This window comes from Poecilia mexicana, unplaced genomic scaffold (assembly GCF_051168715.1).
Source record: "Poecilia mexicana isolate PSO_F unplaced genomic scaffold, ASM5116871v1 scaffold_21, whole genome shotgun sequence".
Taxonomy (NCBI): domain Eukaryota; kingdom Metazoa; phylum Chordata; class Actinopteri; order Cyprinodontiformes; family Poeciliidae; genus Poecilia; species Poecilia mexicana.
The window spans coordinates 193182-216255 of NW_028263390.1; the positions used below are offsets into that span (position 1 = coordinate 193182).

At 50.7% G+C, this 23074-nt stretch overlaps 2 protein-coding genes and 1 pseudogene across 6 annotated transcripts; 1 reads left to right on the forward strand and 2 right to left on the reverse strand.

The window, feature by feature from the left end:
• Positions 1–847: 847 nt before the first annotated feature.
• Positions 848–5424, reverse strand: LOC106905629 (ankyrin repeat and SOCS box protein 2-like; annotated as a pseudogene). The gene is made up of 9 exons (XR_015761841.1): positions 5170–5424; positions 4343–4760; positions 3956–4125; positions 3362–3517; positions 3054–3299; positions 2283–2454; positions 1491–2061; positions 1125–1278; positions 848–993 (listed from the first exon to the last, which is right to left on the reverse strand). The product of XR_015761841.1 is annotated as an ankyrin repeat and SOCS box protein 2-like (transcript).
• A 2377-nt stretch (positions 5425–7801) lies between these two features.
• Positions 7802–16765, forward strand: ppp4r4 (protein phosphatase 4, regulatory subunit 4). Its single transcript, XM_088002006.1, has 25 exons — positions 7802–8382; positions 9447–9520; positions 10409–10511; positions 10596–10743; positions 10881–10954; positions 11283–11389; positions 11461–11568; positions 11642–11763; positions 11833–11955; positions 12100–12239; positions 12673–12792; positions 12868–12945; positions 13740–13823; positions 13983–14156; positions 14239–14344; positions 14463–14610; positions 14688–14832; positions 14945–14983; positions 15071–15142; positions 15208–15271; positions 15349–15423; positions 15486–15576; positions 15830–15879; positions 15956–16286; positions 16438–16765. Exons 1-25 carry the CDS (start codon positions 8275–8277, stop codon positions 16469–16471), a joined length of 2718 nt encoding a protein of 905 aa, XP_087858132.1. The 5' UTR covers positions 7802–8274; the 3' UTR covers positions 16472–16765.
• Positions 16766–17607: 842 nt separating this feature from the next.
• On the reverse strand, positions 17608–23051 carry LOC106905633 (protein Z-dependent protease inhibitor-like). Of its 4 annotated transcripts, none has more exons than XM_088002003.1 (6): positions 22932–23051; positions 22021–22390; positions 19248–19535; positions 18824–19097; positions 18606–18753; positions 17608–18134 (listed from the first exon to the last, which is right to left on the reverse strand). In XM_088002003.1, exons 2-6 carry the CDS (start codon positions 22304–22306, stop codon positions 17946–17948), a joined length of 1185 nt encoding a protein of 394 aa, XP_087858129.1. In that variant the 5' UTR covers positions 22307–22390; positions 22932–23051; the 3' UTR covers positions 17608–17945. The 4 variants fall into 4 exon arrangements, with proteins under 4 accessions (XP_087858129.1, XP_014826041.2, XP_087858127.1 ...); XM_014970555.2 differs by having other exon boundaries at positions 22021–22309; positions 22932–23030; XM_088002001.1 differs by having other exon boundaries at positions 22021–22415; positions 22932–23028.
• Between the last annotated feature and the right edge of the window lie 23 nt (positions 23052–23074).

Here is a 23074-nt window from a genome sequence, read left to right on the forward strand (position 1 = left end):
GTCAATAAAAACCTAAATATTCAGCTGTCATGGTACCATCTTCATCTCAGTGAAACATTATTAAGAGACTGAACAGAATTTTTTGAAGCAGGTAGAATATTCTTAAACCAAGTGTGGCTAGTTTATAATTAAGGTTCTATTCTGCTGCAGCTCTGCTTCCAGATTAAATCTGGATTATCCTCCAGGTTCTGGTGAAACACCTGAGGCAGCGAGGACTCTGGACCCGGAAGGTTTTCAGGACCGTTTTCTCTCTAAAGGCAGAGGAGTCGCAGACCGACAGCTTCCAGAAATGCTTTCAGAGGAACAAACCTCCTTCCCATCTCCCCCTACTTGCTTCATAGACAGTATGATAGATCATCAATATTTATTGATATTTAAATGCTTAGAACATTTACGGTCAGAGACATGAAGCGGATTAATTATTGACTTGTTCCTTCAGGTCTGAAAAGCTTCTGCTGCAGAGACCAGCTTCTCTGGCGCCCCCTGGTGTCGCTTCAGAAAACACAACCTCCAACAAAATTAAATCACAGTTTCATACCAGAAACCTCTGGATCAGAGAGGTTCTGGAGGTTCTGTCCGTCAGTCGGGCTGCAGGCCGCCCTGAGCACCAGAGTCTGGCAGAAACGTGGAGCAGCTGAACATGGAGCGTCGTTGGAATCATCAGATTTTATCTGACGGATCTGGTCGGATAAATTCAGGCCCGGTTCTGCTTCCTGGCAGAGTCTGTCTTCACTAAAAATGTCCCAACATGGCTGCTGTACCTCAGCAGGGTGCATAAGTAGAATTAACCAGGTCCAAGTATGAAGTCAGGGACAGGCGTCTCCTCGTCCAGGTGTGTCCGCTGACTTCAGGTGAGTCAACAGCACACGTCGTAGCGAAGGAAGCGGATGAGTCGGACAGGAAGTGGGAGAGTGTGGATCAGTTTGAGTCTCTGAACTCCGAGGAGGAAACGGATCTTCAGCCTGCAGAGCTGCATCAGAGGATGAGGAGGAGCTGAGGAAGAGGCAACACAGGAAGAAGCTTAGCCCCGAAACGTGTCTGACAGGATCTCAGGCCTTTTGCTGAGATTCTGCTTTAAGTGATAATAAGTTTAAAATTCTGACGATGCAGATAATTCTTCCTACCTGCTTTCAGTTTGATGGACACCCAATCACTGCGACTCTCCAGAATCTCCAGAAGTCGAGAGCAGAGACGGACGTGGCCGACGTAGTCCAGCAGCATGGAGATGATGGGGCCGGATATCCGGCAGAAACATGAGCTGGAGATGGCCTCGCAGTACTGGAACACATAGAACATCATGGTCCAACACTGAAGTAGAGCAAAAACAGTAAGCCCAGCACTCCCGTCCAACACCAGCGTCTGATCTCAAAAATGCTTTATAGAATAATCAAGTATTCCCAAAATCACACCCAGATCAAACCCTTTGGACTCGGACTGGGATGCTGCTGAGTTCATGAGTCTGAGAAGATGGATGGATGCTAGCAGCTCACCTGGATGCAGCGCTGTGGCTGGGAGTGCTGGTTCACCTGCAGTTCTTCAATGGGACGGCGTGACGGAGCGACGGCCGGATGTGGTTGGAGGCCGTACTCACACCGGAAGCAGCGTCGAGCGTCGCAGCCGTTGTCCAGCAGCAGCTTGAGGATGGGCGGAGACTCCATGCCGAGCAGGATGGCCGACGGGAACGAGGACGGCTGCGTGGAGATCTGAGCGTTGACGTCGGCGCCGTACCGCACCAGCAGCTCCGCCATGTCGGTCCAGCCGAGCCGGACGGCGATCAGCAGAGGATTGAAGATGTCCAGGTTGGGGTTGGCTCCGGCTTCCAGCAGAGTCTCGGCGGCTTCCAGGTTTCCGTTGGAGACGGAGAAGTACAGGGCGGTGCTCCGCCTGTCCTCGTACATCTTGGAATGCTCCTCCGACAGCTCGGCGTTGACGTCGAAGCCCGACTCGATCAGCAGCTCAAGGATCTCGTCCCTGTTCCTGTCTGCAGCGATGTGCAGGGGGCTGATGCCACAGGTCCTGATTCTGACCCGGCTGGTGAGTGGGATCAGCAAGGATACGATTCTGTAAACACAGAGACCAGTGTTATTCCCCAGAGGAGAGTCAGTCTGGGGCTGATGGCAGAACCACCCCAGAACATCTGCAGAGGCGGATCCAGATAAAGACTCCAATGGATCCAGCAGAACTCAACTGACTGGAAGCAGGAATTTCTCATGCATTACTCGGTTCCTTCAGCCTGGCATCTGAAATAACACATGCAGGGAACCCATTGGACCAGTTCTGACCGTTTGTGGTTGTTCCTCACAGCCACATGAAGAGGCAGCAAGCCGGAGTTGGTGGCTCGGTTAGCGTCAGCCTTCAGAGTGAGCAGCGCCTGCACAACTGAGAAGTGGCCGTTTTTGGAAGCCTCATAAAGCGGCGAAGCTCCATCTCCTGCCTGTTCGTTTACATTTGCACCTGCAAAACATGAAGACACTGGGCGCATGGAGGCCCCTGGGTGCATGGAGGCCCCTGGGCGCCTGAAGGCCACTGGGTGCATGGAGGCCCCTGGGCGCCTGGAGGCCACTGGGTGCATGGAGGCCGCGACCGCTAAGCGCCTGGAGGCCGCCGAGCGCCTGGAGGCCCCTGGGCACCTGGAGGCCACTGGGCGCCTGGAGGCCGCGACCGCTAAGCGCCTGGAGGCCCCTGTGTGCCTGGAGGCCCCTGTGTGCCTGGAGGCCACTGGGCACCTGGAGGCCCCTGGGTGCCTGGAGGCCCCTGGGTGCCTGGAGGCCCCTGGGTGCCTGGAGGCCACTGGGCGCCTGGAGGCCCCTGGGTGCCTGGAGGCCGCGACCGCTAAGCGCCTGGAGGCCCCTGGGCGCCTGGAGGCCACTGGGCACCTGGAGGCCCCTGGGTGCCTGGAGGCCGCGACCGCTAAGCGCCTGGAGACCCCTGGGCGCCTGGAGGCCACTGGGCGCCTGGAGACCCCTGGGTGCCTGGAGACCCCTGTGTGCCTGGAGGCCCCTGTGTGCCTGGAGGCCGCTGTAGACATTTCTCAGTGACCCTACTGGACTCACCTCTCTGAACAAGCAGCTGCAGCGTTTCTGCATTTCCGTTCTGGGCGGCGCTGAACAGCGGCTGGATCTGGTAGACGTTCCTGGCCTTCAGGTTGGCGCCGGCGTCCAGCAGCCGCCTGCAGATCATTGGGCCGCCGAGTCTGCAGGCTTCATGCAGAGGACTCTCACCCTGACTGCTGCTGAGGTTCACCTGAGCTCCGTACCTGAGCAGCAGCTCCACAACCTCTTCGTTTGGATTTTCACAGGCTGACAAACAACAACAGGTGTTCAGCTTGTGTGTGTGATGTCACTGTGATGTCAGAGCTCACCCACAAACAGAGGCGTCTCTCGGAGCTTGTTGGCAGTGTTCACGTTGGCTCCGTGCTTCAGGAGGAACTCGACACAGGAAGCGTTTCCTCGGAGCGCAGCGAGCAGCAGAGAAGTTTCATTCTTCAGCGTACAAATGTTCACTGAGCTGGGGTCAGCTGAGGTCAGAGGTCAGAGGTTAGAGCATCCAACCAATCATAATTCTTCCCTCCTGAGCCAAAGCTCAAGATAAACTGCTTTAGTGTGTCTGTAGTCACAAATCAGAAATATTAATACTTCAAATAGGTTCAATAAAAATATTCTATATTTATTCTTATGGATAAAAATAAATCAGTTTGACAAATTAATCTGAGCTTTTACTAAGAGTTCACATGTAGCTGTAAATGTTTTGGACCCTTCAGAGGTTCTACAGTTACTTCACTTCCCAGCCACATTAATAAGAACTACAATAGTAGCTCACATGCTAACCGCTAATCTTATCAGAACTGTAAATAGAAAACATCGTTTAGCAGAAGAGAATAAGGATACATGGGTTCTATCAGAACCATCAGGACCATCAGGACCATCAGAACCATCAGAACCAACAGAACCCTGACCTCTGAGCAGGATCTGGACGCACTGCAGCTGTCCGTAGAAGGCGGCTTCATGGAGAGCGACCCAGCCTTGGTCGCAGGGCTCGGTCAGACTGCTGGGCCGCTGCTGGACCAGGTCCATTAAAGCCTCGGTGTCTCCGTCCATGATGACCTTCTGCAGAGGACTGGACTCTCTGCAGCAGAACCAGAACATGAAGAGAATATTCAGTCCTAACAACCAGAACTGTTTCTGCAGCCTGACTGGTTCTGTTTCATCTGATATTTTGTTGTGTTTATTTACTGATTTTAAATGTTGATTTGTTGTCATTGTCTTCACTGCCTGTCTTCCAGTGTTTACTGGCTGATTCCCAGGTGTGTTGGGAGCCCTCCAGCCCACCTGGCTGAACTCACCTGTTGAGGGGGCTGTAGAGGAAGTTGGTCAGGGCGGTTGGGGGGTTCGCACAGTTCTGGACCTGTTCTGGTCGTGGCGGGTCGGTGGGGGGTTCTGGGTTTCTGGGTTCTGGAGGTGGGCCCCTTGGTGCTGACCTCTGATCAGTGTCTGCTTGGTGATGTTTGTCAGACAGACTTCTCTCCACCGCGATCTGGAGCAGCTCTTCGTCGGTCAGGTGAGCGTAAACGCTGAAGTCCTCCAGGTTGACCTCAGAGGCGGCCATGTTGGATCTGGCGGTGTTTCCCTTTAAGTGTCTGGATCGGCAGCCGGTCACTTCAGGACAAGCTGCTGGAATGCGGCCGCAGGCTTGGCGGGTCAGCTGTGGTTCTGTTCACTGCGCTGGTGCCAAAACTTTCAGATACTCGAGGAGCTGCTGACCTTTGACCCACAGAGACACGGAAACATCCAGAACCGTCAGCGGCTCCGATTTCTGTCTGGAAGCTGCAGAAGAAACTCAACCCGAGGCTGCAAACGTTACAGACCCAAAACCAGGACACCGGAACCAGAAATAGAGTCCTGGGTCTGTCGGGTCAAAACCACAAGAACCAAAGAACTGGACCTGTTCTAGGGTCAGAACCAGAACCAAACCCAGAAAGAGAATCTGTTTCGATCCCAGCCCGATGCTGGTGAATGTTTACAAATCTTTGATCCATTTTTTCTCTTTTTATTTAATTTTTCAGAAGAACCTTTTGACCCATTTGTTATGAATCAGTTCTGTGAAATGAAATGAGTCAGAACCTGCAGCTTCCTGACCCGCTCAGACAAATTGTTTCAGAACCAGTCCTACCTGTCAAACTGTCCATCAGGATCCGTGATTCTACAGTTCTGATTCTGGTTCGGAGACGAAGCAGCAGCTCTGAGAGTCGGACTGGAACTGAACCGGTCTGAAGTTTCATGAGCCACAGCGTCAGCGAGCCGCGAAACCCAAACTCTGCTGGCTGGAATCCAGCAAACCTCCGAGACCCGCAGCAAGAGAGACACCGGACGGCAGGACGTCCAGGTGAGCCACAGACAGGTGAACCACAGACAGGTGAGCCACAGACAGGTGAGTTACAGACAGGTGAACCACAGACAGGTGAGTTACAGACAGGTGAACCACAGACAGGTGAGCCACAGACAGGTGAGCCACAGACAGGTGAGCTACAGACAGGTGAGCCACAGACAGGTGAGCTACAGACAGGTGAACCACAGACAGGTGAACCACAGACAGGTGAGCCACAGACAGGTGAACCACAGACAGGTGAGCCACAGACAGGTGAGCCACAGACAGGTGAACCACAGACAGGTGAGTTACAGACAGGTGAACCACAGACAGGTGAGTTACAGACAGGTGAACCACAGACAGGTGAGCCACAGACAGGTGAGCCACAGACAGGTGAGCCACAGACAGGTGAGCTACAGACAGGTGAGCCACAGACAGGTGAGCTACAGACAGGTGAGCCACAGACAGGTGAGCCACAGACAGGTGAACCACAGACAGGTGAGCCACAGACAGGTGAGCCACAGACAGGTGAGCTACAGACAGGTGAGCCACAGACAGGTGAGCTACAGACAGGTGAGCCACAGACAGGTGAGCCACAGACAGGTGAACCACAGACAGGTGAGCCACAGACAGGTGAGCCACAGACAGGTGAGCCACAGACAGGTGAACCACAGACAGGTGAGCCACAGACAGGTGAGCCACAGACAGGTGAACCACAGACAGGTGAGCCACAGACAGGTGAGCCACAGACAGGTGAGCCACAGACAGGTGAACCACAGACAGGTGAGCCACAGACAGGTGAGCCACAGACAGGTGAACCACAGACAGGTGAGCCACAGACAGGTGAACCACAGACAGGTGAGCTACAGACAGGTGAGCCACAGACAGGTGAGCCACAGACAGGTGAACCACAGACAGGTGAACCACAGACAGGTGAGCCACAGACAGGTGAGCCACAGACAGGTGAGCCACAGACAGGTGAACCACAGACAGGTGAGCTACAGACAGGTGAGCTACAGACAGGTGAGCTACAGACAGGTGAACCACAGACAGGTGAACCACAGACAGGTGAGCCACAGACAGGTGAACCACAGACAGGTGAGCTACAGACAGGTGAACCACAGACAGGTGAGCTACAGACAGGTGTACCACAGACAGGTGAGCTACAGACAGGTGAGCCACAGACAGGTGAGCTACAGACAGGTGAGCTACAGACAGGTGAGCTACAGACAGGTGAGCCACAGACAGGTGAGCTACAGACAGGTGAGCTACAGACAGGTGAGCTACAGACAGGTGAACCACAGACAGGTGAACCACAGACAGGTGAGCCACAGACAGGTGAACCACAGACAGGTGAACCACAGACAGGTGAACCACAGACAGGTGAACCACAGACAGGTGAACCACAGACAGGTGAGCCACAGACAGGTGAGCCACAGACAGGTGAGCTACAGACAGGTGAGCCACAGACAGGTGAGCCACAGACAGGTGAACCACAGACAGGTGAACCACAGACAGGTGAACCACAGACAGGTGAGCCACAGACAGGTGAGCCACAGACAGGTGAGCTACAGACAGGTGAACCACAGACAGGTGAGCCACAGACAGGTGAACCACAGACAGGTGAGCCACAGACAGGTGAGCCACAGACAGGTGAGCCACAGACAGGTGAGTTACAGACAGGTGAACCACAGACAGGTGAGCCACAGACAGGTGAGCCACAGACAGGTGAGCTACAGACAGGTGAGCCACAGACAGGTGAGCTACAGACAGGTGAACCACAGACAGGTGAACCACAGACAGGTGAGCCACAGACAGGTGAACCACAGACAGGTGAACCACAGACAGGTGAGCTACAGACAGGTGAACCACAGACAGGTGAGCTACAGACAGGTGTACCACAGACAGGTGAGCTACAGACAGGTGAGCTACAGACAGGTGAGCTACAGACAGGTGAACCACAGACAGGTGAACCACAGACAGGTGAACCACAGACAGGTGAGCCACAGACAGGTGAGCCACAGACAGGTGAACCACAGACAGGTGAGCCACAGACAGGTGAGCCACAGACAGGTGAGCTACAGACAGGTGAGCCACAGACAGGTGAGCCACAGACAGGTGAACCACAGACAGGTGAGCCACAGACAGGTGAGCCACAGACAGGTGAGCCACAGACAGGTGAGCCACAGACAGGTGAGCTACAGACAGGTGAGCTACAGACAGGTGAACCACAGACAGGTGAACCACAGACAGGTGAGCCACAGACAGGTGAACCACAGACAGGTGAACCACAGACAGGTGAGCCACAGACAGGTGAGCCACAGACAGGTGAGCCACAGACAGGTGAGCCACAGACAGGTGAGCTACAGACAGGTGAACCACAGACAGGTGAGCCACAGACAGGTGAGCCACAGACAGGTGAGCTACAGACAGGTGAACCACAGACAGGTGAGCCACAGACAGGTGAGCCACAGACAGGTTCCTCGGTGCTGTGACTCAGGAACTTCATCACTAGAACCAGCAGTACCTGCAGGCTGGTTCTGAAGGGTCCTGGTAGGAACCTCTGGACCAATCAGAACCTCTGATCTTAAAGGGCTTCATATATGAAAATCTGAGATTATAATCTGGATTGACCAAATGAAGGGAATCTGAAATCTGGTTTCTGATTTTAGTTTCTTCACCCTGAGCGTTTGGACCAGCTTACGGTTTAAACCGCATTTTGCTCCGGTAAGCGGAAGTTGTGTGACGTCGGCTCCGCCGCGGACGGGATCTCCTTGGAAACGGAGAGAGACATCCCCCCCTCCCTCCGTGTCCGCCCCCATCCTCTCGCCAGGGATGGATGATGCTGAGCTCCGCCGCCCGCTCTCCCAGTAACAACCAGAGAGCGACTGGGCCGGTTCCAGTGAGCAGATGTTCCCCGGCAGGATGACTCTGAGCCCGCCCGGACCGCCCAGCGGGCCGCCGGAGGAGCTGCAGGAGCTGGCCTTCATCGAGCGGCCGATCCGCAGGAGCCTGAAGGTAGGTGGGACCGGGAGCGGCGCTCACATGACTGGAGGCATGATGAAGACGCTGCTGCTGGTGATGATGGTGGTGATGATGGTGGTGATGATGGTGATGGGGGAACATGCTGGGTGAAGCGGCAGGAAGCGGAGGGAAACCCGCGATGTGCGCAGAGTGACGCAGTTTGTCGGTCTGTCCGCCGGCAGCGCAGAGACCCGGACGGACAGACCAGCTCCAGGATCTCCGCTCTGCACTGAGTCAGCAGAACCAGGAGAGCTGCAGAAAAAACAATCAATCACTGATCGATCCGCGGAACGCCGGAGGACCAGAGACAAGAGTTCAGCTCCCGATCCGTAAAAAACACAATTCAGTTCAAATTCACAGAAGAAGATCTACAGCTGACACTTCAGAGTCTGGACCAAGAAAACACGAGGAAGCAAAGGAAACATGGAGACATGAAGGAGGAGGGTTACATCAGACATGAGGATGCAAAGGGATGAATGGATGAGAACATGAGGGAGATAAAAACTAGAACATATGAAGCAAAAATCCAAGGAGAAGAATTAAAATACGAAGGAACAAAGAGATGAAGACATGAGAATCTGAACTTTAAAGTCCCACAGAGAAATTTGTTTTGGACAAAATGCTGCAAAGTTTTGAATAAAAACATTAAAAGACAAAACGATAAAACTCAAAGCATCACCACTGTAACAAGCTGAGGGTTCAGTAAGATGTCAGCTGCCTCATGTAGCCCCTAGGGTCAAATTAGGGCCCATTTAGGGTCCATTTAGGGTCAAATTAGGGCCCATCTAGGGTTCATTTGGGCCCCATTTAAGTTAAATTTAGGCTCTATTCAGGTTCTATATGTCGATATGCGGACCATGACAGTAAAACTTGTTGAACAGTGCTCCTTCTCCAGGTGATTTGATGATCACCTGATTAATAATCAATCAATAACTGAACAATTATCAAAGTTTCTTCTTCTGAATATAGTGATGTGGGCATGGCTTCAGCGTGAGTGGGCGTGGTATCAGTGTGATGTAGGCGGAGCCTCAGAGACGTTTTCATGTTTCTTCTTTCAGACAGCGGAGGAGATCGATCAGCTGACTGTGGATGAAGACCTGAATGATGTGGAGAGAGCCGTTTACCTGCTCAGGTGAGGTCACCAGGTGACTGATGAGGTGGTTGGAGTCCAGGTCTTGATGTGATGCAGGTGATGTACTGACTAACATCTCTGGGGGTTAAAACGGAGAATCTAAGAATTTACAGTCCACAGACCAACAGCGTGGCTGCAGGAAAGCTAGCGATGATCCTGGGCTGCAGGGCTCCAGGTGTCCTGCCACCTGTCGGTGTGATCCTGGTCCAATACACCTGGCTCAGCTCTTCAGCAGCACGAAGGTTCTCCAGTCCTGCTGATTAACTGGTTATGTACTCTGCTGTTCTGAAGCAGAGACACGCCTAGCTGTAGGAAGCATCTCTGTGATGGGCTGAAGACCTGCACTGGCCTTCCCTGCCTCTCAGCCAGACCACTGGAGAGAAGAACCAGAGAAAAAAACATGTTAGCCTAGCTCTAGCAGCAGAAATGGCTCCTGGTCTTTAGCCTAAAGAGAAATCCTCCAACCGCTAAAACCTGACGCCTCCATCTTGTTTCCATCTGGTGAAGAAAGAAGTTGCTCTCAGTGTCTTCAGAGGTTTTCGTGTCGTTTCCTTCAGTGGTTCTTGGTGCAGCGCCCCCACAGGCCAGGAGGGGAACAGGTTGGTTGACGTTGTCCTGGATCAGAGTTCCTGGGATGAATTCTGGCCTCCAGCTGTCAGATTTCCGATGCCCTCCTCCCGTCCTTCTTCCTTGACCCACTAAACTCTGCAGCTAATTAAACTCTGGAGCTAATCACCACTTCTCTCCCAGAAGATCTGAACTACTTCACTGAACTGATTCCCAAACAGAACTCACTAGGCATTACAGAACCAGAGTCCAGAAGTGCTCAAACTAGCTCCAGGTGTTTCCGTTCAGGTGTTTTTGAACTGCCTCCTCCTTTTTCCTCAGTGTGGGTCAGGAAGTCCAGAGAGCCAGCGTCATCAGCAACCTGCCAAGTCTTGTCCGCCAGAACCCAGCTGAGACTTTCCGTCGAGTTGTGCCAAAAGTTCGGGTATGTACAATCTGAGGACAGCACAATCACTTGACTTCAAGAAAGGTTTCACTGCAGCTCACCTGTCCTACCTGTGTGAGCCAGGAGGTCTTGAATGGAGCCGGTGCTGAAATCCAGCTGGCAGCAGCGACTTCGTTTTTAACCATCCTGCAGGACGACATCATCCTGATCCACACACACACCTACTCCATCCTGAAGACAGTGCTGCTCCACCTGAACCACCGGGACACAGGTAACCGCACCTGAGATCTGAATTGCTCTTTAGGGAGATTGGTGACGACTCAGACGTTTTGTGAAACAATCAGACCTGATGTTACCTGCTGACACCTGGTCCTGATTGGGTGGACTCACCTGGTTTCTGTCTGTTAGTGGTGAGCAGCGCCTGGTTGGAGACTCTGCTGTCGGCCATCAACGCTCTGCCCAAAGAGACCATCAAACAGGAGGTCAGTGGTTCCTGAACAATGCTCAGATAAACCGGGCCAGGTTCTGGTTCCACCTGTTGAGGCTTTCGGGGTCCTGCATCGCCAGGTGTGTCCCTGGTCCAACGAACCTGAATCAAGCGGCTGAGTCACCTCCTCAAAAAGTCCAGCTGCCATCTGAAGGTCCAGGCCTGGATGTGAAGACCCCTGGTCAAATCTGTATTGATTTGAATGTCCTTGTTAAATTTTCAGTGTCTGGGATGTGTTTCAGTCCGGACTGTAGGAGTGGGAGTACGTTGATGTGAAAAATCAAAGAGGGAGAATCTGTAGTTTGGTGGTTCTGTGTTCCCAGGTGCTGAATCCTCTGCTCTACCAGAGTCAGCTGTCTCACTCCCTTCAGGCTCGCCTGGCTGCCTGTCGCATTCTAGGAAAGGCTTCTTGCAAGTTTGACTCTCTCATGTGAGTGGCGCGCAGCAGAGTTGGTTTGAAAGCAGTTTGTCTCTCCTGCTGACTGAGGTTCTGTTTGTCAGAGTGAAGAAGGAGCTGCTGCCATTGGCCCGTTCTCTGAGCCGGGACACGGAGTCCGAGGTCCGAGTCTGCATGTGCCGTCAGCTGGAAAGCATGGCCAGAGCCATCGGGTAAACAGAAAGTCAGCACCGTCAGCCCTTACCGGCGAGGTTCTGCTCCACTGACCCAGCATGTGTCCTTCAGGGTGGAAGACACCAGAACCGAGCTCCTTCCTGAGCTGCTGGAGCTCGCTGGCGACGAGGAGAGCAGCGTTCGCCTGGCCGCCTTCGACAGCATCATCAGCCTGATGGAGATGATGGACGGAGGTGAGTCCGGACCAAACCAGAACCCCTGCTCTCCATCAGCACCTTGTTATAACCCCCCCTCTTCGTTAGATGACCGACTTCACCTGCTGGTCCCTCTGGTGATGTCAGCGTGTGACGCTTCATCACAGGTGGATGAAGGCGTCATGGTGTCGCTGTCGTTCCAGTTTGGGAAGCTCTGCAGTGGACTGGCAGGTTAGACCGCACAGTCACAACAGAAGCTTCAACATCCTTCTGCTTTAAACAAATGTGAGCCCAGAGGACAGACCTGGGACGATAGGCGAGAACGTCCCTGAAGGATGGTTTGTCCAGGTGTGATGATGAATCTCTGTGCTTCAGGTTCACTGTCAGAAGAGCAGAAGAGGCTCCTGCTGCAGAAGTTTCAGGTTCTGTGTATTACCGGACTGCCGACTGAAGAAAACCAGATGGATGTTGGCGAGTCCACTCTGATCCGTTGTAACTGCTGCTACAACCTACCGGTACTCAAAAACTCACTGACTCCCAGGGGTCTTTGGTAGTCCTGCTGTCACTTCCCCTTCCACAGGTTTTCAGGCTTATTGGGCAATCCAGAGTTTTAGGGTTGATGCACACCAGCCCTGTCCAGTCTGCTTTGATCCAACTCCAGTCCATCTGCCTAGTCAAAGCCCGGCTTGTTTGGGAGGTGTGAATGCTAACTGGCCTCTGAACTCTGGTCCTCCAATCCTCGGTCTGGGTTTGGTTAAACTCTGGTTTTGCTTTTCAGGAGGAAAACAGACTCAGATCGGGTCCTTTAGTACTTTTTCAGTCCCAGAACCTTTAGTCTCATTGGTACTGCAACATTTCGGTACCACTGGGCTTATCTGGCATCCTCACAGTTACAGAACCTCTGAGCTGTTTAGTAGTTCAAGAACCATTCCTCTTTTCTCTCTCCAGGCCATGGTGGCATTCGTAGACCCCGCCCACTTCCTGTGTGACATCCATCCGTCTTTTTCGGGTCTTTGCAGCGACCCAGAGGTCAGCGTTCGCCGAAGTGTAGCAGCCAGCTTCCACCAGGTGAGAACCACCTGTACCCCCCGTCTGCTTGGTGTTTCCTGTCACTTTACCTCACACTGTTGCCTTTTCTGACAGGTGGTGAAGCTGCTCGAGTCTAATGTCCACGTAGTCCACAAGGAGCTCCTGTTGCTGCTCCAAGACAGTGCTCTGGAGGTGAGAGGTCATGGCCATGTTCCTGTGATGTCACAGGAAATCATGTTCCCGTATTTCAGAGTAAACGGATCCACTGGATCCAACTGGTGCTTTAAAAGTTTTCCTTATTACTGTCACTAGCTGTCCACACAGCAGAACTCCTGCTCAGTGCTGGTTGGTCTGCAGACCTCTTCAGAATGTTATCTCTAAGGAAATGCAGACCTGCCAAGGCTCACAGAGCTCCATGGATGTCTACATGAAGATCAGCTGCATAAATGTGATGCAGAAGAAGTTTTTACTTCTTTACTTTTAGTTTATGGCAGCTTCAGCACCAAATTAAGACTAGTGCCACCTAGTGGTGGCGACTCTCTGATTGCAGGAGACTATTTCAATAGGAGCTACTGATCTGATTGATGATAGGCTTCCACCACTAAGTGAGAAGGAGAGTATTCACTAGTGTTAGCACTGGAAAGCTAGGTGACTAGCATGTCTAGGCTGGCCATCCACTGGATCACCTTCTTCCTCTGGCCATTAGCACAGAGAGGCTAGCGTTAGCCATCAGAGGAAGAAGACAATCCAGTGGATGACCAGGCTATCCACGCTAACGCTAGTGAGTACTCTCCGTCTCATTTGCCAGCGGTGTCTACCTATCAGTAATCAGGTCAGTAGCTTCAGAGTGGATGCAGCTTCCTGTGACCAGGAAGTAGCCACAGCTGAAACTGCCCCCTGTTGGTCTATGTTGGAAATGTTTTTTGACTCGATTTCAAACCTTTTGCTGTTTTTATGTTTGCGTTCTTCAACTGATGCTTGTTGAGGTTCTGGATGCGCTGATGAACCACCTAGATGAAACTCTGGAGCTGGTTCTCTCTAGAGGAGACAATCTAATCCTGGACAACAAGGTGAGGGAACCTAAGTTCTCCTCAGGTTCTTCCTGTGGTTCCTCAGTCTGGGCTCTGACTATTTTCTCCTCTGTTCCTGGATGGTTCCTCTTCTCTTGCGCTGGATTCCCCTTCGGTGCTCCCATGGATCTCTGGTGGACTGTCTGTGGTTGGCCTCAGCTCCCAGAGCTGCTGTCGGCGCTGCTGTCAGCCGAACAGAAAGTTGGATCTTCTCTGCGTTGGCGGCTGCATGAGAAGCTGCTGCATCGCTACAGCTGCCTGTCCAGACTGCTGCCCGGAGAGCTGCTGCACCAAACCTTCTCTGCTCGGATCTTCATCATCCTCACCACCAACGTCAGCGCTGTCAGCGTCGCATCATCCCCTGGTGAGCCAGGTGACAGACAGGTAACTCTGCTGTGCTTCCTCCCGGCTGTAGAAAGTGCTACCGGTACAGAAAGAGGCGGCTCGGACCTTCTGCACGTTCCTGCGCTACAACCGTAAGCAGGAGCAGCGTCAGGAGATGATGGAGCGGCTGATCCAAGGTCAGAGCAATTCTGCTGCAGAAACCTAGCTAAGCTAAACCAGCCTGCTAACCTGAACCACGTGTTGTCTGGTCGATCATGTCAGCTCTGTGGTCAAACCGTCTGTTTCTGTCCTCAGATCTCGCTCAAGGCCGCAGCTACTGGAACCGCCTGAGGTTCCTGGATGTTTGTGAAATCGCCACAGAGATTTTCTCCAGAAAATACTTCAACAAACATTTCCTGATCCCAGCGCTGGAACTCGTCCACGACCCTGTCGCCAACGTCAGGTAGGGCAGTGCTGTCCTCTCTGAAGAGCTCCGATGTCTCACCTGTCCTCCTCCTGATGTCTCACCTGTCCTCTCAGGTATAAGCTTTGTCAGCTGTTGCCACGGTTACGGTCGTCCCTCCGCCTGCCAGCTGACAAGCTGCTGCTGCAGAAACTGGATTTCTGCGTCCAGAAGTTTCTCTGTCGAGAGAAAGACAAAGATGTTGTGGCCATGATCCGCAAGGTAAGTCAGACCTGGGAACCAGTCTGCACTGGGAACCAGTCTGCACTGGGAACCAGTCAGCTATTGAGCATTTAACATTTGGGGTTTAACCATCATCCCTCATACTTTCCAGACAGTGTTGGAACTGGACAAACTGGACCTGTCTGAGCCTGTAAGGGACCAGATCACGGACAGCTGAGTGACCGAGGCGTCTCCTCCACGTCTGCTCCTCACCTGGATGTGTTGTGTTTGTCCGCAGTTTCATAAGAGACACGACTGGGACCTGCTGGACCAGAAGAAGGAGAAGGAGGAGATGCTGCTGCTGGAGATGGTGAGTGTGACGGTGACGGAGGCTTTGTGTTTGGCAGGTTTTATGGACATGCGCTGTGTTGCCAGGAGCAGCTGGAGCGGCAGCAGAGCGATGGGAAGCTGAACTCTGACAAACACATGGAGAGAAAACGTGAGCTGAACCTTCATTTGTTCCCAGAATCTCCAGCAGTTTCCGACTCGTCTCTGTTAAAGTCGTTTCTCTGACAGGAAGAGACAGCAAGACCAGTCTGTCCTCCGCAAAGTCCATGTCTGTGTCCTCTTCAACAGGAAGCTCGTCCACTGGTAAGGTCATGACGTTGATGAGGGGCATGATGATGATGATGATGCGTCTCCTCTGTGTCTAGGTAAAGAGACGAGGAAGGCTAAACTGTCTCGGAGTCGGTCCCTCAGCAGCCAGCCGACTTCGTCCAAACCCGTCAACTCGGACAGACCTCTGTAAGAACCATTCACCAAAGTTACAGTTAAAATTAACAGCAATAATTGGCGAACAAACAGGGGTTCGCGTTTCAAAAATCGTATTTTCAACACATTCACTCATTTACAAGCTAAGCAATTAGGTAGGAAAGGCAACTTTATTTGGATAGCCCATTTTCAGCAACAAGGGTCCAGTCCAGTCCAGTCCGGTCCAGTCCAGGTTCTATAGAGCTTGATCCTGACTAACATGTTGTGCATTTTCTGTGTGATTCAGGAAGGTCAAAGATCTCAGCGGTTCTTCGGGTCTTGGGAAGTCCACCAGAGGTAGTTGCTCACCTTACAATCACCTGGACTCCCTATGTGATTGTTTCTACTCTTACATCACTTCCTGTTCCCACAGATGACTCAGTGAGGACCGCCCACTTCACCTTGACAACCCAGTCCACCTCTTCCATGCCGGTTCTGATCCGAAGCAAAACCACCAGCCTCCTGGACCAGGCCAGCCTGCTGGAGCAGAGAGAGCACAGAAAAAGCACCCTGGACCACAGGACCGGAAACCGAGACCAGCGGAACCACATGATGGAGCACAGAACCAGTTCCCTGGAGGAGAGAGAGCACAGAACCAGCACCCTGGACCATCGGGACCACAGAACCAGCACCTTGGGTCAGCACAGCAAGACAATGGAGCGTGGGAGCGGCATGAAGGACAGTCAGTCCAGGAAGCTCTCCATGTGAGTCCTGACGACGAACTGGTTCCACAAAAGACCGTAAGACCAGTGAGATTGGGTCAGGAAGTCTGCTTCACCTGGTATCAGTAGTGGTTCTGGTTGAGTTTCGGCCCGGTCTACTTCCTGATCTGTTTTTCTGGTTTTCTCTCGGCAGGAACAGGAAGTCCAACTCTCTCCAGTCAGAATGAGAGTGAAGCTGATGATGTCTTCACCTGTACGTGAGCCCATCAGCCAATCAGCTGCCTGGAAGCGGTTTCAGGGCGACGCCCAGAATGCAGCGCGGCGCCAGCAGAACCGGTGGATGCTGAGCGATCCTACTGAGCACTGTGTATTCAACCATCTCATCGCTTCATTTGATTGGTTCACCTGCAGGTTGTTGGTGTGATCTCATTGGACGGTGATCACCGCGGGCAACCAAAGAGGAGTTTAACTTGGACTAGTGGAAATCAGAAATTATTTTAAAATAAAAAACTGAATGAAAACGGCTTTTATTGAGTTTTTTTGCCACTAAATGGAGGTTCAGAGAAAAGAGCTGGTTCCTCTAACGATCTCACCTTTTGCTCCAATTCATCAACAAACTCCAGTTTATTTCATTCAGACTTTCTGTGGCAGAACAGGAAGTGCAGAACTGTGAAGGAAATCGGTGGCTTTAACATTTGTAACAGGAATCTCTGCAAAGTGTGGAGTGTACCATCTACAGACAGAAACAGCAGTGACAGATTCCCTTTGACTAGGCCACTCTAACCCAGGAATCTGCTCTATTCATCCATCATATCTGTGGCTGTGTGTTCACGCTGGAAGCTGACCTTCGACCCCAGTCTCAGGTTGCAGTCACACTCAGATTAAGCTACAGCTGAACTCTGGTTGGTGAAAGTGGATATTTTTATTTTTCCAGGATTTCAGAGTGGAAGACCAAAAATCAAATGTAAGCCACACTTTTCAGATTACCAAGGTGTAAAATGTTGAAATTATTGGAATTATTTTCCATCAGTTTCACAGTTCTGGGTAGTCTAATGAAATCCACTGGAGTTTGGCTGGAATGAGACAAAGCAAGTTTGATAGACAGCAGCGAAACGATCCAGAGATATTTTAATAAATCTTTAAATAAAAGAAAAAAATATTTTCTAAATGATTTTTTTTTCTGCCTTGTTTCCTCAGAGAAACAAACTTATTGGTTGAATAAAAACTATTTTAAACATAAATCTGCTGCAGGCTGGAGTAGTTTTGTGTATTTACAATCAGCCGGCTGGTTTAGAAGCTTTGGAGCGAATCCAGTTTTTATCTCAGGGTTTGTCTTGGCAGGACAATAATCAGGAGACTCAGGTATGTGATGACAGTTTTATTAAAACCGTCTATGATCGGAATCAAACATTCAGCATTAGCTCAGTGCTAAAAGCTGCTAGCATGCAGGAAAACAACAAAATAAATAGGATGCAACATTAGCTCAGTGCTAACAGGAAGTGCTCTACAATAAACAAGATGATTAGTAGGAATGGAACAGGATTTAATGTTCTGGATCTGTTTAACTCTTGACCCATCGGGCGTCCCTTGCGGCCCTTTCAGGGGACTCCCCCCTCATGTTTAACACTTCAGATAGACAGGAAGTGAGGCTACAACCTGCCTCTACAGGTGGGCGGAGCTTCAAAGGGGGCAGTTCTTTGCTCAGTTCTCTGTGGGGTTGGCCACTCGGCCCATGAGGAGCAGGCTGCCACTGGCCTGCTGGTAGATGATGAAGATGAAGGGCCGGTTGAAGGTGAGGCGCGGCGGCGGCGAGGAGAAGGCGGTGGCCCCGCCCCCTGAGCCTCCATCATCACTGCTGTCATCCATGGAGATGACGGAGGCGTGATACACCTGAGGAGGAAACAGAGTGGAGCGGGTTAGAAAAACATTCAGACTCAGTGACGGGAAAATGGAAAAATAACCTGGAGGAGCCTGGAGGAACCTGGAGGAACCTGGAGGACGAAGCCTTGCAGATCAAACAGGTTCCCAACCTTGGTTAACATCAAGACTGAAAACTTCAGGCTCACAGATTCATTGGAACTATTCTCAGTCAATATTCCCAGGGTTTGTTAGCTTAGCAGGTAAAACTGTCAGAATTAGCATCATTAGCATTAGCATAGCTCTTGGTTTTTTATTATTGAGTCAACATGGAGGGCAGTTAACCAGTTCACCCAGCAGATGGCGTGTTGCTGCGTACTGGGCACACAGGACAACATACCAACACATTAATCGTCTCCCTCCAGGTGAAAATTCAAACCCAAAATCATTCCAGGGCCTCAAACTTATTTTTTTAACGTTCAAGGATTTGACTGGGCCACTGACCTGAGAGAGGCTGGGTCTTGAAGCCCCGCCCATGCTGCTGAAGTCAGTGCCATCTTGGAACACCTGCGTGATGTCGAGCGCTTGCAAGACGTCTTTCAGGGCATAGGAGCGCTTCAGCAGGAAGACAGGAAGTTGCACCTCCAGCTTCCTGTTGACAGAACAGGTGGGTCAGAATCGTACACTGAGAATCGAGGAATGAAGAAGACAAAGGTCCTCACGTCTTCTTCAGCTGGCGGACCCAGGCCCGGATCTTCTCTGAGGTCACTTCCTCCTCCACAGCGGTCAGGTCCACGTCTTCGTCTGGCAGCACCGCCAACATGGCGGCACCATCCGCCATTGGCAGCTTCAGCACGCCGGCCTTCACGCCGCCGTCATACGCCAGGAAGTACTTGTCGGCCCGAAACATCATGGGAACCATGGCGACATGATAACGGTCGACATAGAAACGCTCAACTTGAGTCAGTGAGGCGTTGAAGGGAGGACTGAAGCGCACTGTAACGCAGCAGAACACAGTGGCCTAGTCAAAGCACACAGCAGAACACAGCGGCCTAGTCAAAGCACACAGCAGAACACAGCGGCCTAGTCAAAGCACACAGCAGAACACAGCGGCCTAGTCAAAACCCAGCTGCAGGAGGGACTCACTCTGGTAGGCGGCGGCGGAAACGAACAGCAGCTGGGTCTGGTGGTCCAGGGTGCTCAGCAGGTTCTGGACCTGGTGTTGGGTCCGGTCCTGGACCCAGCGGTTGATGACGTCCTGGGCATTCGCCTGGTTGGAGAAGGACACGCTCTGCGTCTGTCCGCCATATTTGGTCTGAACCAGATCCTGGAAGGACGGCGGCGCCTGGAAGCTCTGGTCCAGGAAGAGCGCGGCGCCCTGCTGCAGGCTGAGGCCCGGCTGCAGGACGGCGTTCCTCAGGGCCTGGAACCGATCTGGAGGCAGAGGAAGTTCAACTGCAGACCAAGACTGCAACAATCTGGATTATTCAGACTCAACAAAACATGCAGGTTTATTTTCATATTTTTAACCAAGTTATCCATTCATTTATGAATGTCACAGTTTTAAACTAAATATTTCATTCACAAGCTAAACATTTACCTTAGATTTAGTTAGCAAGCTAAATACTGCTTAGGCTACCTAATTAGCTTATTAGGTTAATTAGCTTATTAGGCTAATTAGGTAGCCTAATTATAATTAATAAATAGGCTAATTAGGCTACCTAATTAGCTTATTAGGCTAATTAGGTAGCCTAATTATAATTAATAAATAGGCTAATTAGGCTACCTAATTAGCTTATTAGGCTAATTCTGGAACCGAGGACAGAAGCGGCCGAAATGGGTTTCCTCTGCAGGGTGTCTGGGCTCTCTGGTTTGAATCAGGGATTTCTTTGTTTCAATCGGAAACTTCTCATCAGAGAGGTCAAAGGTCACATGTGGGGTACCCCAAGCTTCAATCCTAGGACCCCTTCTTTTCAATATTTATATGCTCCCACTGGCTCAGGTTATAACAGGAAATAAGATCAGCTACCATAACTATGATACACAGATCTACATCACGATGTCACCAGGTGACCTTTGACCCCATCCAATCACTGAACAGATGCTTAGAACAGATAAATGTGTGGATGGGCCAAAACTTTCTCCTGCTGAACAGAAACAAAACTGAAGTTATTATCTTTGGACCTAAAGAGGAGCGAACTAGAATCAATGCTCAGCTTCAGTTATTACAACTGAAAACCAGCGATCAGCCCGAAACCTGGGAGTAGTGATGACCTCTGACCTGAACCTTCAGAGCCACATTAAGACAGTCACAAAGTCGGCCTTCTGTCACCTGAAGAACATCTCCAGGATTAGAGGACTGATGTCTCAGTGAGATCTAGAGAAACTCATCCATGCATTTATCTTTAACCTCATTGATTACTGCAGCAGCGTCTTCACAGGTCTGACTAATAAATCAATCCTCCAGCTGCAGCTGATCCAGAAGCTGCTGCTGCTGTTCTCACTAAAACCAGGAAGATGGAGACATAGCACCAGTTTTAAAGTCCCTACACTGACTCACTGTAGCTCAGAGGATAGACTTTAAAATACTGTTAGTTTATAAATCACTGAACGGTTTAGCACCACAATACATTAAAGATCTGTTATTACTGTACCAACCGTCTAGACCCCTCAGATCTTCTGGTTCTGGTTCTGCTCTGCATCCAGAACCAGAACCAAATGAGGAGAAGCAGCATTCAGCTTCTATGTACCACAGATTTGGAATAAACTTCCAGAAAACTATAAAACAGCTGAAACACTGAGAGCCTTTAAATCTCAACTTAACCCACCTGGTTGGAGCTGCTTATGGCTAAATTAGGGTTAGAGTGGGTTTTGATGTCTTTGATGTTTTTATCTTTAGTTTTTATCTATTTATGTAAAAGTGGTGAGTGGTTGAGTGTCATTGCGCGCACAGAAAAACCCTGTAACTCTAGACTAACAGGTAAAAATAGTGCACAAAAATCCGTGTAGGACGGCCAAGTCCTAGCGCAAAAATTCGCGTGACAGGTGGACAGAGCCTGGATAATACCTGGATAATACCTGGATAATACCTGGATAACACCTGAATAATACCTGGATAACACCTGAATAATACCTGGATAACACTTGAATAATACCTGGATAATACCTGGATAACACCTGAATAATACCTGGATAACACTTGAATAATACCTGGATAATACCTGGATAATACCTGGATAACACCTGGATAACACCTGGATAATACCTGGATAACACCTGGATAACACCTGGGTTAAACGGACGGTGGAGACCTGCGACACCAGGCGCTTAAATACCGTAACAAAAGTTTGTTTTTATCCTTTTTCTAAAAATCTTTTTCATTTTTTTCTTTTTCCAAACTCTCTTTCTCTTTCTTATTGTTTATTCAATGTCACATGCTGTTTTTATTTTGTTTTTTAATTATGTAAAGCACCTTGAAAAGCCTTGATGCTGAAATGTGCTATACAAATAAAATTTGATTGCTCAGTATTTTTCTATTTAGAAGTTAAATATAAATTTCCATACTAAATACTTAATTAGCAAAAAAACGATATACTTAGTTAGCAAACCAAATATTTAAATTGTAAATTAAATATATCCATTTTGTAAAATATTACATTGTACGGAAGAGGATTAGGTCCACTGAAAAAAATATTCTTAATTCAGACTTCCTGTTTTCTGTGGCTCTAACCCTCTTCTGTACAATTTGGAACTAAATATTTATCTTCCTAACTAAATGTTTAGTTCGGAACTGTGACATGTAAATGAAAGAATAACTTAAACTGAACCTTCCGTTTTCTCTAAGAATTATAGCTGTTAAGTTTTAAGTTTGCAGACGGCGGGCCGTCCTCTTCCGGGTCATGCTGGGGTCGCGGCTCACCTGGCAGAATCTGGGGGTCCAGTCCGGTCAGGGTGAGTCCCTGCAGCAGCTGGTTCTGGGTCGGCCCGCTGGTTCCGTTGAGCAGAGCTAGCATTCCCGCAAAGACAGTGAGCGGAGCCAGCAAGACGTTATCGTCGGTTCGGCCCGCCACCGCCCGGTACAGCCGCGCCCCGAAGTCTGCGCTCCGGTCCAGGAGGTCCTGCTCAGCGGGATCGGGAGTCTGCAAGGTCGCGGGCCCCGCCAGGAGGAAGAGGAGGGCCAGGTGGAGGAAGAGGAAGGCAGCCATGGTCTGCAGCAGCAGGAACAAACAGTACAGGGAGGTCCAGAAGGTTCTGGAAGAACCGGATCAGTCCAGCACAACCGGATCCATCTAAAGCAGAACTCCGTCTGGTTCACTGCTGATCACATGATCAATACAGTCATTCCCAAACTAATGACAGATAATCACTCTGGAGCTCTCCAGGTGTCAGTTACCATGGCAACAGGTGGAGGTCAGTTACCATGGTGACAGGGGAAGCATCTTGCTGCTAAAGACCCGGAATTGAATCAAACTGACGGATCCGGACCGGGACTGGATCTGGGATCCGGTGACTCAGACCCGTCAGTTTGGTTTGAACTGGACCCGACCAGAACCAGAACATGCTGATGAAAACATCAGGAACTCAGAGCTTCCCCTAGCTGCTGATCGATCATCTTCATCATCATCATCCGGTCAGCGGGGCCACGCCCTCTGTCGGTCATGACGTCGTTGTTGTTTACGTTTTATTTGATAAATCATGTCATCAGTTTGAGGGTATTAATAAACGACTGATCAGCAGCAGGAATGTGGACGGAAAGATGAGCTCACTGATCGATACTGATCGATACTGATCGATAACTGATGAGGCTCTGCAGCCAAAAACAAACCTCACCTGCAGCTCGGCGGCGCCTTTTGATCTTCGGTCTTTCTGCTGTGAAAACTCACGCGCTGCGTCAACCACCGCAACACGGCCGGAAATCAGGGGCGCGGCCACGCTCTTTCAAAATAAGAGCTAAAATAAAACAGAACAGAGCC